The sequence below is a fragment of the Malania oleifera genome, chromosome 8, assembly GCF_029873635.1.
Source record: "Malania oleifera isolate guangnan ecotype guangnan chromosome 8, ASM2987363v1, whole genome shotgun sequence".
NCBI lineage: Eukaryota > Viridiplantae > Streptophyta > Magnoliopsida > Santalales > Ximeniaceae > Malania > Malania oleifera.
In genome coordinates this window covers 18,831,594-18,849,896 of record NC_080424.1, presented here as the reverse complement: position 1 = coordinate 18,849,896, position 18,303 = coordinate 18,831,594, and the positions used below count along the sequence as shown (strand labels likewise).

The 18,303-nt window shown below is 37.4% G+C and overlaps 1 protein-coding gene across 2 annotated transcripts; it reads left to right on the top strand.

Annotated features, from left to right (window-relative positions):
- The first annotated feature begins 263 nt into the window (after nt 1-263).
- On the top strand, nt 264-16,517 carry LOC131161697 (alpha-(1,4)-fucosyltransferase). Of its 2 annotated transcripts, none has more exons than XM_058117640.1 (3): nt 264-1,170; nt 15,356-15,529; nt 15,609-16,517. In XM_058117640.1, the coding sequence occupies exons 1-3, from the start codon at nt 676-678 to the stop codon at nt 16,176-16,178; spliced, it is 1,239 nt and encodes a 412-aa protein (XP_057973623.1). In that variant the 5' UTR covers nt 264-675; the 3' UTR covers nt 16,179-16,517. The 2 variants fall into 2 exon arrangements, with proteins under 2 accessions (XP_057973623.1, XP_057973622.1); XM_058117639.1 differs by having other exon boundaries at nt 15,335-15,529.
- Nucleotides 16,518-18,303: the final 1,786 nt, after the last annotated feature.

Genomic DNA, 18,303 nt, shown 5'->3' with positions numbered 1-18,303 from the left:
AAGCACCTTCAGCCTTATCCTTCTTAATTAATCTTTCTATTAACTTAAACATTCAAGGGCTTTGGTAGACTCCATATTAACAACAATTCTAATTCAAATCCTATGATGAACTTAAAGAAGAATTTTGACATTCCAAATTCTAGTGCATCTTGATTTTAATTTTAATTTTCTTATTACATATCAAATGCCCCATAAAAAAGAAAAGAAATAATTTTTTTTAAAGAAACAGTGTTTGATATTCTTTGGATACTTAACTATTTCGTCGAAATGATGAACCCACACTTCTACCGTTTCTTTACTTAAATACTGTATAATCTCAAATGAATAATTAAAACTCACAAAACTCGAATGTTAACATTTTAATTAGAAAAGTCTTGAGTTTTTCATTTGAACCAGCCTTTGAAGGATAACAAAAAATTTAAGTAACCCTCAAGTTTTTGAGGTGTTCACCCATTAGAGAGAGAGAGAGAGAGAGAGAGAGAGGTCAGTTTAGGAATTAGGACAGTGGTCACTAGCAGAAAAATTTTCACCAGATAGCACGCCAAGTAAGATGGGAACAACGGACGCGCCTGGTCTAACAACAGCGTCCCTCCGGAAAGCAAACGCAAACCTGCTCCCTCTCTCTCTCGACCGGAGAGAGGAATGGGACAATACCAAATTCACAGTTGACTCACCATGCCATTGATATCGGTCAACACCCTCGTCATCGCTGTAATGTTCGGCTTCGCTGTCTTAATCCTCTTCTTCTCGGGCTTCCTCGGATTCCCAACCGTGTCTCCTTCGATCCCATCCGTGTCTCCTTCGATCCCATCCATTGGCGATTCGAGATTGGCCGCCGATCGCACGCCAGACCCTTTCACGAACTCGTTGAGCGCTTTCAGGAGATGGGACGCTCAAGTGGGTTGTTCTCGGTTTAAAGAGAAGCACAAGGGGTTGTTCTCAAATTGGTCTTCGACATCTTCTTTGCAAGATGTAGATGCCAAATTGGACTGCAGTGCGTTAAAGATGGATCATGTTAGTGTTTTGGTTAAAGGGTGGACATGGCTTCCCGACAATTTGGATAACTTGTATCCATGCCGATGCGGGTTGAGCTGTTTGTGGACAAAATCGTCGGTTCTCGCTGATAAGCCTGACGTGTTGTTGTTTGAAACCACAACACCTCCATTCCTGGTGCTTCTCTTAATCCATTTTAGACCAATTACTCCTTAATTGCTTTTTTTTTTTTCCTTATTTGCTTGTTTAAAAAATTGTTTCTTAATCGATGTTCAATATTTATGAAATTTTTTGTTGCGTATTGACACCTATATAGCTGGGTATACCACATTTTGTTAGATACATCAGATCAGTGGGTACCTTTTACTTTCCATTTATCTTTTCTACATTTTGTTTTGTTATGTCAATTTCAACTAAAGAGCCAAATATGGTTAAGGTGTATTGGTTGGTTTGAAACCAAGCTACATTGCTCAATAAATTGTTCTAGACTAGCAATTTTTTTTGGGTGGGTGGGTTTGGGGGGGGGGGGGGGGGGAGGGGTTGGATTTAATTTTTTTTTGTTAGAAATCCTCTTATGTATATAATGGTAGATTTCATTGGGAATATTTTGTGGGCATGCGTGCAAATCTTGTTGTAAGCAATTTCAAAGCAGGATTAGTGTCTTATGGCAATTTTAAAGGCTTTGAGAAAGTGGTCAAATGCAGTTATCTCTTGGGGGAATCATTTAGGAAGGGGAAGAATTTACAAGGGGCAGAGGATAAGAGATCCATCTAAAAAAAATGGAAAAAACATATAAAAAAATATATATAGTAAAGCTCCCCCTACTCCCTCTGAAGATCTGATAATAATAATCCCCAGAAGAAAATCAATAGAGTGAACCCAAAAGGAAGCAAAAAAAAAAAACAACTCTATCCCCCAAAGAAGGCTAGGGGGAATCATTTTGGCTTGTAGTGAATTTTATTTCTTATTAAGCTTTCACATCAAAATAGATAAGTTAGCTTCTCCATATACTGAAGGTGAAAGTGTTTGAAATCCAGTTATCTCTGATATACATTAGTATTTGACAAATAACAAATGAATCCTTGCAAAGCATTTAGAGGAAAATAAAGGGAGAAAAATAGTGATTCTGTTAGCAAAAGACAAGTACAGAAGCAGAAAATGAACACTTTTGATAAGTTTTATGATACTGAAAATATGTTTCACATCTACTGATTTCTTTGGAATTGGCAATTAGTGTTATATTGCTGCAAAAAGGATAGCGTACACAATTGTTTAATAGACGGATAACAAATTGATTGAATTTGTTGTGCTGAGTGCACTTGAACTTGGAGCCATACGTATGCCCCCTTGATCTCTTAAAGCCATTTGTTTATGTTATGATTTTAATGAAGTTATGAACATTAATAATGAAAATTATTTCTGGAGCTTGAACATGTAGGTTTGAGAAAAGAAACTTCACACTTAAAATTGTTGATATTTTCTGCAAAGAAATTAAAACATTTCTTTTCTGTTTCTGGCGAAACATAGTTGTATCGAAAAAAAAATAAAAAATTGCGTGGTTCCTTAAATCCTTGTGGTAAAATCAATATTAAAATGTCTAGAAGTGAGGGAATAATGAATAATCCTGTTAAGAGGAGGTTGAAGAATGGGAAGGAAAGGGGAAAGATGGAGTGTTTCTCTCTTTTATTTGCTACATCATCAGAAATGCTGTGATAGACTCTTATTTATTGTTGTATTGCCAATAGGAAGTTAAAATAATTTTTCTCTTTGCTTGAAACTAATGACCTAGCATTTGGCTTTAGATAATACAAAATGTGCCAATATTTATGCAACCAGATGCTTTTTCATAACTAAAATTGATTTTGATGGGTACTGTTCTGTTCTTAAGGGGGATTTCTAATTCTCCATTTTCTTTGTAATTTTTTCTCATTTCTGTTAATGAAGTTCTTTATTGATAATTTTTTTTATTTAATTTTGAGGGCTGATTTTGTGCCGATGTTTGGTGATACATGTTGCTTGACAATGAGGCACATAATGACTGGAAGATACTTAAAAAACTGTAGAAGATAAGTGTAGATTATTAATAAGCAATTTGTAATATTATTTGGCGGTTATGACTTTGAAATAAAGAAGCTCCATAGGACCATATCTACAGTTGCTAGTTGTTTAATAAAACAATTGAGAACCATGCATTTGCTAGAGCAGAATTTTTTTTGATTATTTCTTTTAAATTCATGATGACAATGTTCATTGTCTTTTTCTTTTTCTAACTATATTGTCCTTGCCTGCTATCAAAAAACTATATCATCCTTGCCGCCTCTTCCTCCTCCTCTTCCCTCCCATACTCTGTGCTTTCTCCCCCTCTTTTTGAAAAGCAAGCTGACAGATGTCCATCAAAAGGCTCAAAGAAGTGTGAGGCACATAAGTACGCTAAACACACACAAAAGATAAAGGTGTGGAAAAAATTTCAAGGAATCACGGTCTCAAAAAAATAAAAAATAAAAAGAGGGCAGGCCTTGATCAAAGGTAAGGTTGCTCTCAAAAAAAATATAAAGTTAATATGTAAGGTTGCTTGAAAAACATAAATTTAATATTTTGGAACCACTTTACTTTGATATTTTCCAGTGCTATCTCCACTATTTCAAAAGCAGAATTCCTTTCTCTCCAAATAACCGCAATAAATGACTTCCACACTAACTTATTGCTTCTTGTAGATTGTGAACTCCTTTAGGCAGGCAATTCCAATTCCTACCTCTCTGTCACTATGCTTGGCATCTCAAGAGGAACATGGATCAAACACCAAAAATTTATTGCGCAGATATTGTGTATGAGTACATGGTTGGCCAATTCACCATAGTTCTTGCAAAGAAAATAGCTCCTAAACAAAGGTGACTTTCCCAGCATGGCCTGTCTCCCAATTAAATTTTCATGGAAAGGATATTGTGTCATTGTGCCTTCCTCCCTAACAACTCCCAACAACCATTTATAGTAGTAGGTCCTAACAATGAACACATTCTTTGACAGCCTTCAAGATACTTTTTGGTGCTCACCGACAAGAACCAAACTCAGGTAAGGAGACTTAATAGTTTCATTCAATCATCTACTTCCCATTCTATTGCTGCTCTTCTAAAAGTTGGGCCCATGTTGCTTACCCCATTCATCACCAGGTATTCACTAGCTAAGTCATCTCTATTGGTTGCTAAAATAAAAAGAATATGATCCTTGCTTTGCTCTTAAACTCTTTGGCAGATGGAAGGATTAGTGATCTTGCACTGATTTTCTAATCTAAACTTCAAATCTTAACTTTTTTTGGACACTAAATCTTCTATGTTCACTTTTTTTTTTCTCATTTGTTTTGGTTGAGTGAATAAATTCAATACCTCAAGGAGCCCGTGAAATTATTTTGGTCTCACAGTGTTCTTGCTAATGTTATTACTTAAGTATCATCATTTCGTCAAGGCAGCAGTTCATTTACTTCTTTTCAGGATTTTCCATCCCATAGTTTTCCTATCACCTATGTGGTTTACGGTACCCCTAAACATATTTTTATGACTAACCTACTATTAGCTTTTTTGATTATTTTTTTTGATTTTTTTTTTTTAGGCTCAAAATTTTGTTAAACCCTAGATAGTGGCACATGATTGGGTCTAGGGAGGGCATGATGCGCACAGCCTTAACTCCACAATTGGCAAGGCTGTTTCTATTAGGGCTGTGCAATTGGTTAGCACGGTGAATTAATCGAATTCACCAAAAAATTTTTGGTTAATCATATTTCTTAACCAAACCCTACCGATTAAAGGGTATACCTAAACCCTCACCTAACCAAATTTTATTTTGGTTAATTCAGTTAATCGAAATTATGATGCACTTCAAATTTACATATATATTATATATATAATATAAAATATAAAATATTTATAATATATACTTATTTACATATATATATTTGTAATTTATATAATAATATATATAAATTCGGTTGTTTAATTCAGTTAACCGAAGAAAAAATTTCTCTTAAACCAAAACAATCACCGAACACCAAAATTTTTAAAAATCAAACCATACTGACTGAAATTCAGATCTTAACCAAACCAGTTTAACCGAATTTCTTCGGTTTGGTTGGTGAATTCGGTTTTCACCAAATAATGCTCAGCCTTAGTTTCTATGATTTCAACGTGCAGCTGAGTTTAACACCCTTGCCATTGGGCCAAGGATTGCTAGTAAAAATGTCAAAACTAAATCCTCATTTAATTCCCTACCCACTACATCATAATGGTTTAAAATTTTTTCATTAGGGCGTGTGATTTTGATAATGGTGCGAAAGATTTTTTCCGTCCACAATTTTTCTAAAAACTCCATATATATATATATATATATGGAGAGAGAGAGAGAGAGGGGGGGGGGGGGAGAGAGAGAGAGAGAGAGAGAGAAGAGGTAGGAATTTTTAACCCAACATTCCATTCCCATAGCTTTTCATTAACGGGGGAAATTAGCTTCCCATCCCCCCATAGCTTTCTATAACAATCTGTTGTAGAATTGTTGTTGCATTGGTGGGTTATCACAATGTAGGAAATCATGGTTTTTAAACTTGGACTGGACCAGCCAGTTCGACCCGGTTCAACTAGAATTGGTCCTCAGCCAAGTCCGGTTAACACCCTAGAATGAAAATGGTGCAAACTGGTGCTGACCTAGATGACCTAGTCCGAACCATAGTCAAAGGCGGGTCAACTTGGTCAGAGATGGTCAACACCCAGCTCTTTCTTAAAAACAAGAAAAAAAAGAGCGTAATGTGAGAGGCATGCGCTAGCTAGAAGCCTAAAACCCATGACCTCCTCCCCAACTACAATGCACCCTTACCACCATGCTAACTAGAGCTATTAGTCCAATATTGGGGTTAAATACATTTACAAAAATATTGCCACTACTAGAGACCAGTGTAACTGAACCATCAACAAGAGTAACCTTGGAGTGTAAAGTAGTGGGTTACATGGATTGAAACAAACTAGGAATAGTTGTTATATGGGAGGATGCACCAGAGTCAATAACCCATGATGAGAAGGATGAAGAGGCAAAAAGCCGAGTCATACTTGAATGGGCTGCAATAGAACTAGATGAAGAAGAATGGGTAGGAAGTTGTTGAACCATGTGGACAAGTTTGTTATACTCCTCTTGGAACATGGTAGACGATGTACTCAACTCCCCAGTGGAATGGTTGGAAGTGTTAACTATAGAATCACCCTCGGCAAGAGATGTATTGGCCTAAGTAGGTTTTCACATGGAGATGCCAACATTGATCAATAGTATAATTGTCCTTGCCACAATGTGTGCAAATGCAAGAATTGCCACGATGAACTTCTCCTCTTGATACACTATTTTTGCCACAACCGCCATCCAAACCTCGTTCTCATCCTCTTCCTCGTCCTCTTAACTCTTCCATGAGCATTGTTAAACATATTGCTAACCATGGCTAAACTATCATGCGAAGAAGCCCTAGAAGAAGATTGAAAGCCATCTTTGGTGATCATTGGATTCTAGCATCTGCTTCATTCATAGATGGAATGGGTTGAAGCTCTGCACTCGACCCAACCAAAAACTTGTTAGTCAAGAACTTTGCCCTTTGACTCTTAATCATCTCAATGTTGGAACTAATTGGTTGATAAATGTTGAGTCCCTCCCACATACCCTTTAAAGTGCTATAATACTCACTAATAGGCTTACCTTCCTGGTCATATTTGAAAAACTTCTCATAGAGGTAAAAAACACAAGTTTGATTCTTGTGAGAAGCTTTCATGGAGATCATCCATGCAGCCTTGTCTGTTCTATGAAACATCATGTTTGCAGCAATTTGTGGTTCCACGCTATTCCACAACCACACAAGCAATATGCCATTCTCTTTCATCCAATCTTCATAATCCTTGAAGAGTCTGGAGATCAAATATTTGGACTTCCCTTTCATATTAATGTGCACATGCACTGCCTGAGACCATAACAGTTAGTTGGAGGATCCAATCTATTTGATATCTGTCATCTGTATGTTAACAGTATCTGTTGAAATTCTCTGCTACGATAAGTGCACACTAGTACTGGGAATGAACAGCACAATAACAATGCGAAATCAGGCAGCAAACACAAGCACAAACCAAAACTTCTGAACATCAGAATTTGAAGAAGGCTGCTCTGACCATGGAATGTAAGTTACAATATCCTACGAGGAATTACTTGATCATGTGGGCATGGGTAGACCACAACAAACACCTCAGGCACTTGATAAACAACCTAGCAGCACAACAGGTACAGGTATGATGGCTGGCAGCAACTAGAATTGAGTGCCAGCAAGAGCAGGAAATAAGGTCATTGAACACCAATCAAAAAACACCAGCAACTGATACAAGATTGCAGCAATCAATAACGAACACACAGCTTCATTGTGCCACAACCAGTATTGACATTGAATGTGATTCGAATATTGTAGTAAATTAGATAAGATCCAGTAAATGCTCTTTATGGTATTTGTGGGATTTTTAGAAGCAGCTTATTAGTTTATTGGAGGGAGTAGATTTTTCTATAAATCATTTGTATAGAGAAGGGAATAAAGTGGCAGATGCTTTGACTCAACAAGGTGCCATAGGGAGGAATAATTTATTTATAAATAGTAGTCAACTTCCTACAATTATCAAAGGTTTGTATTAGATTGAATAAGATGAGTACGGCTTATATGAGGTATGTTTAGTTGGTTTCTTTTTGGTTTTGGTATAGGTTTGTTTTCTTCTTTTATTTGGTTTGATGCATGGGGTGTTTTATTGGTTATTATGTAAGCCCCAAGTGTCCTTTTGTTTTTACGGTATTCTTACGCCATAAGTGATGGTTATTAATAAACTTGGGATGAGACCGCTATGTTAGTGGCTTTCGGCTCTTTCCAAAAAAAAAAAAAACCAAAACACAGCAACAGCAGTTACCAGAAACAGAGCATCACACAGCAACAGCAGATGCCAGGAAAAAGAAAAGCATCCCTTCACATCAGTATATCATTGTGAAAACACACAGCATCCTGCCTAGTATGCTGTACAGTGAAACTGAGATGAAAAGTGACCTTAAATGACTCTCAAACCAACCAGAAAGTCAGATTTGAGAACTGAATAGGGGGAAGATAAAAATGAAAACGAAAAACAGAATGTCAGGTAAAAAAACTCAGAAAAATCAGATCTAGAGGAAATTAATGCTCTGATACCGTGTTGTAAAGTTAGAGATGAAGTGGAGAAGAAAAGAAGAGAAGAAGAGAAAAAAAGAAGAAGAAAGCGGGAGAAAGGAGGCGGCAGTTTCCTGGAGAGTTACATTCAGCTCCAGGTCTGCTTTTTATATGTCAATAATAAAAAATCTTGAAAGACAAAATGATCCTACTCATACCACATAATTACTTAAAAAACCTATATCTTCTAAAGAATCCATGGGAAGCGCTACTTCCATAACACAACCATTGTACATTGATGCCCCTTCAAGGCTTCCCTCACGGCCTCCTGCATCTGTCAATCTCCTTGTTGATTAGAAGCACATACACCCTCAAGTAATAACTTCAATGAACTTAGACAGGCACTACATGATTAACAAAAGTTCTCACAAGTTCAGTTCCACTGAACACGCTTGATGTCAACATCCCTGGGTAGTTTGAACCCAAGTTTTGGAACCACACTACTTTAAGTGGTCTGAAACCTAAATAAAAAAATATTAAAAACAACTTCCAAATTGATACTCATGGGCCCATGGCCTCTTGCTCCTATAAAAAGCTTAATCTCATGCTCTGGTTCCTAAACTGAACACACTCAGCATAGTCTAAAACCAAATTCAAACCTTCCAAACAACTTCTCAATCCAGTCTTGTGTTCCTCTGAAAAGCATCATCTAGATCATCTAGATCTTCAGCTCCTTAAAGAAGGAAGCTGAACTAGTATTCATGCAAACATTTCAACATAAAAATCCTAAATATGAATATGTATTTCTTAATCTTGCCTGACTCTCTGTATCCAAAACTCCCTTCACAAATCTGAAGAGTGGTATAACTTTACATCTTATTGCTCCTTCAATTGAAAGAATCTAATACCTTCCCATGAGTTGTCCTCGAGCACACAGAGAGAGATTTGCAATATCCAACCCTTGGAAACTCAACGCAGTATGTTGTCTGTATGATGGCTCATTTAATACCATCTTCTATCTTGTTCCTTCACATGGGTAAGTAGGTTGTTGATTGATAGAAAGGTTTTCAGTTTGAAGGAACTCAAAGGACATGCAGGTGTATCATTGATATGAGAATTGTTGGGACTATTTGCATCAGTTGGTCTCTTATTGGAGTGAGTGTCGGTTGCCATGATTGTGAGTCAACCAATTTTGGTGGGAACAGACAAGAGGGTCATGGACACAACAAAATCAGGAGTCAGGAGGACTCAAACTATTAAATGGTTTTTTAGATCCTATCATATCAAAGCAAGCCATTGTTTGCAGACATAGTTATGTAAAAGGTTCAGTGACAGTGGCCATGGGCATTTTTCAACAACACACAGGTCATGAGATTGGAAACCAGGAGTACTTTTTGAAAATGGTCATTATCACAAGCAAGGATAATGGCCCAAATCACACACTGAATGAATCTTCTTCGAATTCTAAAACTTATGGCTGACCATTTCAAAGTGAATCTCTTTTGGGTTGTCGGCACTGGAAGTGAAGCTCACTAAAGGTCAGCCTCTGTTAATTATAAGAGCCACGAGGAATCTATCAGAATTGGTTAAAAAACATTAAGACCATTCAATCCAACATACACTTCAAGTCTAATAATTCTAGGTGCACTTGAGACAGATTGGGATCTCTTGCTATGAAGCAGGTGTTGAGATTGATGCCTCCTGTTGAGCCAGGATAAATTTCCTTCGTGATGAAACTAAGGTTGGCGAGTCCAAGTGATGAATTTAGGGTTGTGATTTAAGAGTCTTACTTGGCAGGACAGATGGACAAAGCTGAGATTGAGAAACTTAAATATGATCCTGGAAGTAAGGCCTTTAATGCTCCTCTCTTTCTGAAAACACTAGAAACTGAAGGGGATGACAGTTGCATACGGGATTTCTCCTGCAGCGATCCTTCTTCTGGAGTTGGCGCCTTTCATAGTACATGTTGTTCATGTTTTTGATTTTACTGGTCTCTGGCTGGAGGTGGATGAGAGGGCGCATAAAGGTACTTCAAGGTCTACAAAGCATTCTAGGGTGGGGACCCGCTCAGAGATTCCAGTTAGCTTTTTTTTTGCTAATCTTTGGAAGGAACTGAACAGGGTTGAGTATAAGCAAGCTTTTGTCATGCATGAGGATCAGGCCATTGTAACAGAAGATACTGTTGAGGTTCTAGAGAACCTTTTCTGAAGTTGAGGATTTACTTCTCGGTAATTTGAGGGAATTGGATGATAATGTTGAATATCAGAGTACTCAGCTAGACCATTAATCTGATGAGGTGGAGCTTAGCAACTGTAACATTTTTGGCCAGTTAATGGGATGAGGGGTTGATGTTTGTTAGAATACGACTTTACGTAAAAGCTCAAGCTGTTAGCTTGTGGGCCAACAATGTGTATCAAGCTTCAACACTTCCCACATGTGCAGCTTGACAGCACTTGGAGAGATAGATAAACAGATGGTAAATAACACCCATTACAGGGAATACAAATTTTTTTTAAACACCACATAATAAATACAGGCAACAAGATTAGAACCCAGGACCTCCCGGTAGCCACCAAGGGGGGTGGGAGGACCTACTCATGAAGCAGAGAGAGGCTTGTCTGATTTTTCAGGTTCTGCCAGGTTGATGTTCATCTTTTGGAGAGTGTAGCAAGTCCTGACATTGTTTGGCAGCCAAAGGAGGCCAACTTACTATTGTTTCTCTTCTGGGTAAGTCCCCTATTTCATGTCCTCTTTTTCATGTGTATTTTCTCCTTGGATGGAGATTCTACAAATTTTGGTCTTTACTTTGTGGCTGAAAGGTATTTTATCAGTTACTCAAATTAAGTTATGGGTGATTTAAACAAGAGATTGGATTAGGGATGTCATTTGTATGTTTCATTTTCAGTGGTTGTCAATGAAGCACCCAATATGCTCAGGGGGTGAAGCAAGTTGATCTGTGTCTCATCTTCTCTTTATTATTGTGGCTGTTTGGAGTAGGATGATTGATAGGGTGGTGCACAGGGGTTGTGGTCCAAGGTCTTTTTGTGATTTTTATTTTTATTTTTTGCATTTGCATTTGCATTTGCAATACGCTGATGATACTATCCTTATTGTGTCTAACAATAGGTGTGTTTTTTTGGGGGTAATATTCTTGCCATCCTTCGAAGTTTTGAGGTAGTGTCAGAACTCGGGGTTAAAGTTTAATCTGAGTGTGGCTTAGTGGCTATTAGCTTGACTCTAGCTGAGGTTCATAATTTTCTTATGAGATGTGGTATTTTGAAGTGGCCTTTGACTCGGGGATTCTTTTGGGTGGGAATCCTCATTCGATTTGGTTTAGGGATCCATTTACTGCAAAGGTCTTCAAGTGTCTAGATGTGCAGAAAGTTGCTATTTTTTCCATTGAAGGGTCATACTACTTTAATTCAAACATTCTCTCCCTCATTCCTCTTTATTTCTTGTTGGGTTTTTTAAGGCCCTTGTAGGTGTAACAACTAGGTTGGAGGAGATTATGAGAGACTTATTTTGGTTAGTGTTGGGGAAGAGGAGGGAGGGATCATCTTGTCAGTTGGGAGGTTGTTTGTAGGAGTAAGCTTTCGGGGAGATTGGATTATGAAAAGTTGGTGTCGATAAACACTGCCCTTGTTGGTGAGTAGTTACGGCATTGCCCTTTGGAAACTAACCTGCTTTGGCATAAAGTTTTGTTGCAAATATGAAATAATCTGAATGGTTAATGGAGAAAATAGAGAACTTAGGTTAGAGAAGGAGAAGAAGAGAGAAAAAAGAAAAAAAAAAAAAAACTGTCAGCCAGAACTGCGAGTTGTGTGTAATGCTTTTCTGGTCAGTAATTATGTTAGTGAGTAAAAAAAATTCAGTGGACTTAGATACACCCATATACACCGCCTAATTACTAAAACAATATATTCTTTCTAGCACTCACTCTCAAGCTCGAAGTGCATAAATACTACCTAACCTCAGCTTGCTACAATAGATGGACAAGGCAGGTTCAAATAAAGCCTTTAGGAGAACATCTAGAACACCTCCCAATTGGTCCCTGGATTTAAAAAATGGGAGTTGTCACCACCTTCATCATAACATTCCTCATAAAATGACAATGAACATGTGATTTGTCCTGGCAATATAAATAGCAGCCTGATTATTACAAACATATGTATGACTGTATGAGCTTCATTATTAAGAAACCCATCTCTCTTCAGAGACTTCAACCGCATAAGCTCAGTGAGCCTATGAGCCATAGCTCATGCTTCGACACTGGACTACGTTAATTAAGAAGATTAGCTTGCACAAATGTACATTATCTTGTAGTAGAAATTCAATCTTTGATATAGTCAGCCTAATCTATATACAGTTTCTATTATATTTATATATCAAACTTCTACTAGAGAAGTCTTGGGATTAGAAACTTCCTAGTGTGGCTGATTAAAGTTCTCCATAAACTAAGTCACAACCCCAGAGCAGATGATATGACAAGTCTAGTGATAGCCAAGTAAATAAACTTTCCAATCAACTGCCTCTACCAATGTTTTGTCTTCAAAATCTAGTCCAACATTATGAGACTACTTCATGTTGGGATACGTAGGAGTATCAACTGGTTTAGAGCCTAACCTACTAGTCTCATTTAACAAATCCAATTTGCAGTTCCATTGAGATGCATTCAACGTTTACACCATACAATCTCATTGCAAAGAAAATAATTTAGAGTGCCTAAGTCCTTGATTTGAAAATTTTTAAAGCCAATGCTTAACATCTGCACTGAAAATATAATAATTGCCAATGATGATGATATCATTAACATAAAACACAAGAATTAGCACATCCTCTTGCCTACTCCTGGACCTGAAACATTTGGAGCCTGGCTACTTCTCTGATCAGGCAGCAGTTACTGCCAGAACAATGGTAGGAGAGTTATGTATTTGGAAAGATACCCATTCAAGCAAGGAAAGGAGGAAAGCTTTGGCCCTTACTCCCCTTTCCATTTTTTGGTTTGTGTGGAGAGAAAGAAATAGGAGAGCTTGCGAAGGATCAGCTCTGCCCTGTCATGTTATAAAAGACCAATTGATTGCTATTGTTACTAGTTGGCATAGTGGGTTAATTTTTGATTGACAACCATGTAACTCTTGACTTCTTTGACACCCTGCACTGCAAGTGACTTTGGATGGCATCCGTTGGATGCCCTTCAATGAATTTTCTTTGTTGATTAAAAAAAAAATAACAATGAACCTGGCCCTAATACCATGTTGTGAATGTGAGAGTGTGTGTGTGAGAGAGAATAGTGCTGCCAGACCTAGGACAAACATAAATTTCCCAGTTAGCCCTCATATTAATTTTTTTAAAAAAAGGACATAGATCTTAATTTCTTCTCATTCATTATTATTTCAGACTTGTGTTTTAATGCTAAAATAGCTAAGGAAAACGCCATTGATTGTGGGAATTGGCAGAAAAGATTCGTATAGCCGACCCCACCTAGTGGGACTTAAGGCTTGTTGGTGTTGTATTTTAATGGTCATGTGAAAAATCTTCCACAAAGGGTTCAAAGTATTGATGACCAATCAGATTCTTGGTTCTTCATGGATGTCATGCATGTTGTATGGGGTTATCATGTCATTTATCTCTTTTTTTCTTGTTTTTAGTATGAGGGCTGACTTGGAGATGTATGTTTCTCCTAGGTCTAGCTTCTATGGCTCTCTCTCTCTCTCTCTCGCTCTGAAATTTTAGGATCACAAATCAAAACAATTACTATGATTAGGATGGGCTGGACGTGTATAATTAGTCATAAGTGTGTGAAATTATTATAAATGTTATTTAAGATGCTTTTTTTTAGCCAGGGATAATGTTAGTGATGAAGGTTGTCTAAAGGGGAAAAAGGATGGGGCAATGATTTTTATACTGGGAGTGATTTTGTGGATGTTCTGAAGGTAGAATCAGGTGAGAAGGTTAATGAGGAATGCTATCTAAACTCTAGAGGGGGAAAATATGAGGTGACAAGTTTGATAATAAGTAATTTTGATTGTGAGTTTGCTCATGATGAGGGTTTATAATTGGATATTTCGTGAGCAAAATAAAATGGTTATGTTTCAGATTCCTTGATTTATTTGGTGATATTTCTCATGTGCCAGTGAGTCCACTTTAAAGTTTTAGAGTGTATTTCTATTTTTGAGGATTATGGTTATGGACAGGTGAGTGACCAGATTAGGTATGATATTTTGTCTACCGTGTCTCTCCAGTGGTGCTGATTAATAGGGGACAAGAAGTTCAATTAATAGGGGTAAGAGTATGCCAGCATGGTTAGAAAAGGTCAGTGTGAGCTAGCAAACTTGAGGTGTTCAACTCAACTACAATGGGAAGGGTTTAAAAAGGGGTTTCCAAATTCCATTCTTCGTTAGATTTTGTTCCTTGCAACAACACCCCCCAACCCCAACACACACACACATAAGGACCTCTTTTCCTCCCCTAGTTTTTAAGTCCTTTTTCTTCTCATAATACATTGGAAGGGGATGCTAAACTAATCATTGACGAGATCATTGTTTCCTGTGGCAAAAGAGCTTGGAAATGTCATTCTATTGTTGGAGAAATTAAAGATCTGAAAGCTTCCTCCCCAGTGACCTTTAGTTTTATCCACAGAGAAGCCAATTTGTCAGCTCATACTCTGGCTGCCTAGACTGCCGATAGAAATAAGTAGAGAGGAAATTTTCTTCTTGCAGCAACACCTCCCCCCTCTGGCGGAAGCAGCAGTGAGGAAGGAAGCCATGGCGTGAGGTAGCAGGGTAAGGTGGTTTTTTTTTTTTTTTTTTCTATTTAATTCTGGTTATTTCGTTCTGTGGCTTATATGTGTTTCTGTCCTTTTTTGTGGTTTCTGTTTTCTGTGGTTTTCTTGCCCAGCAAAAAAAAAAAAAAAAAGTTCTGTTATGCCAAAAATTGTACTTTAGGTATAGGCCAATCATTGTGTAGGAAATTTTGAGAATCATGGTTGTACGGCTCTCAACAACTCTAATAGCTGTGTCTGTTAGCTATTGTTATTAATTTCATATTCATTTGCTTTCCATGTTTGTGTAGCTTCAGCTCCTTTTTGCTAATTTTTTTTTTTTGTTTATTTTTCTAATTTTTGCATGATGCTATGCTTCTTGTTACACATTATAGTGGGTTTCTCGTGTTTGTCAGAGACGCAATGGAGATCCACTTCGTGTGTACATGGATCTTGAAGCTGGCCGAAAGCGATCCGGTGTTGAGGATATCTTTATTAGCTATCATGCCAAGGATGATGTCCAAGCGACTTATGCTGGTGCACTCTTCCATAATAATCGAAATTATTATGTTTCTTCTTATAAGAACAATGTCAGTAGTTTTGCTTTTTCTTTTCTTATTTTGTTTTCATTTTGGTTTGATTTACTAATTTTATTCTAATCTTTTATAGGAAACACTTGTATATTGGTCTTCATCACGGTGTCTTCCTCAAAGAAATCGGCTCGCCAAGAGTCTCCTGAATTTGCTTCCACACCATTCATTTGGCAAGTGCTTAAACAATGTTGGTGGCCTGAATATGGCTCTTTCTCTATACCCTCACTGCGCAAAAGATGCCGAAGCAGCCCCAAAATGGTGGGACCATTTGCACTGTGCCATGTCTCATTACAAGTTTGTCCTTGCAATTGAGAACACTGTCACAGAGAGTTATGTAACAGAGAAGCTATTTTATGCTTTAGACTCTGGTGCAGTTCCCATCTATTTCGGTGCCCCAAATGTTGGGGAATTTGCCCCTCCTCATTCAATAATAGATGGGACTAAATTTGGCTCCATAGAGGAATTGGCCTCATATGTTAAGGCCGTTGCTAATGATCCTGTAGCCTATGCAGAGTACCATGCATGGAGGAGATGTGGTGTTCTGGGTAACTATGGGAAGGCCCGCGCTGCAAGCCTCGACACGTTGCCCTGCAGGTTGTGTGAAGCTGTGAGCAGAAAAGGAGGGAGAAATGCAAAAGCCTTGTGACATTTTGCTCCTGTTAATTGGATGGATTTTTTGTAAGGTGAGAGGCAAAATTAAGAATGATATGTTGTATAAAGAGGAGCAGAGAGAGATTATGCAGTTATAAATTGTGAATTTCAACCTGGTTTTGAATGAAAAAAAAAAAAAAAAACCTGGTTTTGAATCATTAGACCATGAGATGAAAGATGTCTGAATCCTATACTTAGCTGAACAAGTTAGAACAAATTCTCGGGAGGAAAAGTATCATTTTTTCAGGCTTGTGTAAGTTTTTCTTTTTTTAATCAAACATTATATCCCTAATAACGTTTACCATTTTAATGCATCCAAGTTAATTATGTACAATCTACTATTTTATGTGAAGTATTTAGTCAGTGCCAAGTGTTCATTTATTGTTTCATTATTCGAAACCCCTTTTTTAATTTCGTGTTCTTCACTGTTTTCTAAAATTTTTAACGTGGCAGGCGAATCTCTCTCTCTCTCTCCCTCCCAAACGCGCGCGCACACACACACACACTAGTCTTCATTAGTTTATGCTCCATCCTCTTTAATTTCCGGATTTTTTTTTTGTATATCATATTAATTTTATTTTTAAATTACTAACTATATACATCTTAAATTGTTGACCTCAAAGAGATGATTTTATTGATTGTTAAACTTGAGTAATAGTTGTTTATTTATTTATTTTTTAAATCCTCAATTTAGAGTTGGTTTAGTATGTAGTGCATCGACTCTTCAAGTTCGTATTCTTCACAAAAGCTCACAGGTTGAAGGACCGTAATGCTTTTGAAAGTTGGTTGATGACTGTTACGTGGGGTGGTGGGCGAGCTTATATGAACAAGCTCAACTCAACTAGGAACTATAGTTATTTATTTCCAACATGAATTTGCTGCTACTCCCAAGTTAATAATTATTTTGATTCCGTTGTCTTCATATAAATTTAGAGATTATTTGTAATGTCTAATGCTAGGATATCTGTTACCAAATCATGATGGACCCTTGTGTGAGTATCCCCAGAATCCGGATCACACCAGTCCAAAGGTATTCCCAAGTGGGAAGGGCAGCATGCTCATAAAACGGGGGGCTAAGTCGTTTCCCATGTACGGTTGCATGAAGAACAAAGCGTGAAGAACAGCATTTCCTTGCTGAGCCAGCAACAATGGTTTGATCTGTATGAGGATGATCTTATTATGCAGTACAATGCCAAATATTAAGTGTTATGTTCAAAGCAAACTGATTAGGTTCCTGTACAAATAATTCCTGTGGCAGTTGAATTGAGAACAATAAGCAGTTTTGATACAAACAAGTGTTTTTTTTTTTGATAAAAGTGGGCGGCACCTCCTATCTTTATTAGAAAACTCCTCACTTATGGCGGAGGAATATCGTGATTCCAACTGACTTAACCAATTTATTCAAAACCAATAAATTAATGACCAACAATCAAATAAATAAATAAGAATTAGACAACTATAAGTGGAAAACTAACAAAACTCTGGAAGGTCCCGAGAAATAAACCATCCACTACAACCTTCACAAACACCGGCACAAAGCATCACTAACGCAAGGAAGGAAATCTCAACAAATCCAATCGAATCATTCCCCTGACTTGCTATGGAAGATTATCCTGACAACTATATGATTGAGATATACTAGATTCACCCCACTTGGCAAAGAAATCCGCACTTTGATTCGCCTCTTTGTACACATGTTCCACTTTGTAATGTATGTTTCTCAATGTTAACACAAGCTCTTCCCACAATTCCCATAAGTTCCAAGTCAAATACTTCCCAAAATTAATCCACTGAACTAACAAAGCAGAGTCACATGCAATCTCCACTTGATCAAATCCAAGATCTTTGCACAGATTAATCCCTATAATAATCGCTTTCAATTCAACCATACTATTGGTTTCATAACCTAGTAATGAGGAAAAAGCTGCTATAAATAATCTTTTTTCATCTCTTATCATGCCTCCACCACCACAATTACCTGGGTTACCTCTATAGCTTCCATCCATATTCAACTTAACCCAACCTATCCCAGATTTACACCATCTGACTACACGAGGAATAAGAACTCTCACATTTTTTACTTGAATATCCGAAGCACAAAGGACTGCAATATCCGTGCA

Excerpts from the sequence above, each read along its gene's own strand:
- LOC131161697 (XM_058117639.1), top strand. The coding sequence starts at position 676 with ATGCCATTGATATCGGTCAACACCCTCGTCATCGCTGTAATGTTCGGC. Across the intron at positions 1,171-15,334 it reads CCACAACACCTCCATTCCTG|TGGGTTTCTCGTGTTTGTCA; the intron begins GTGCTTCTCTTA and ends TACACATTATAG. Across the intron at positions 15,530-15,608 it reads TTTCTTCTTATAAGAACAAT|GAAACACTTGTATATTGGTC; the intron begins GTCAGTAGTTTT and ends AATCTTTTATAG.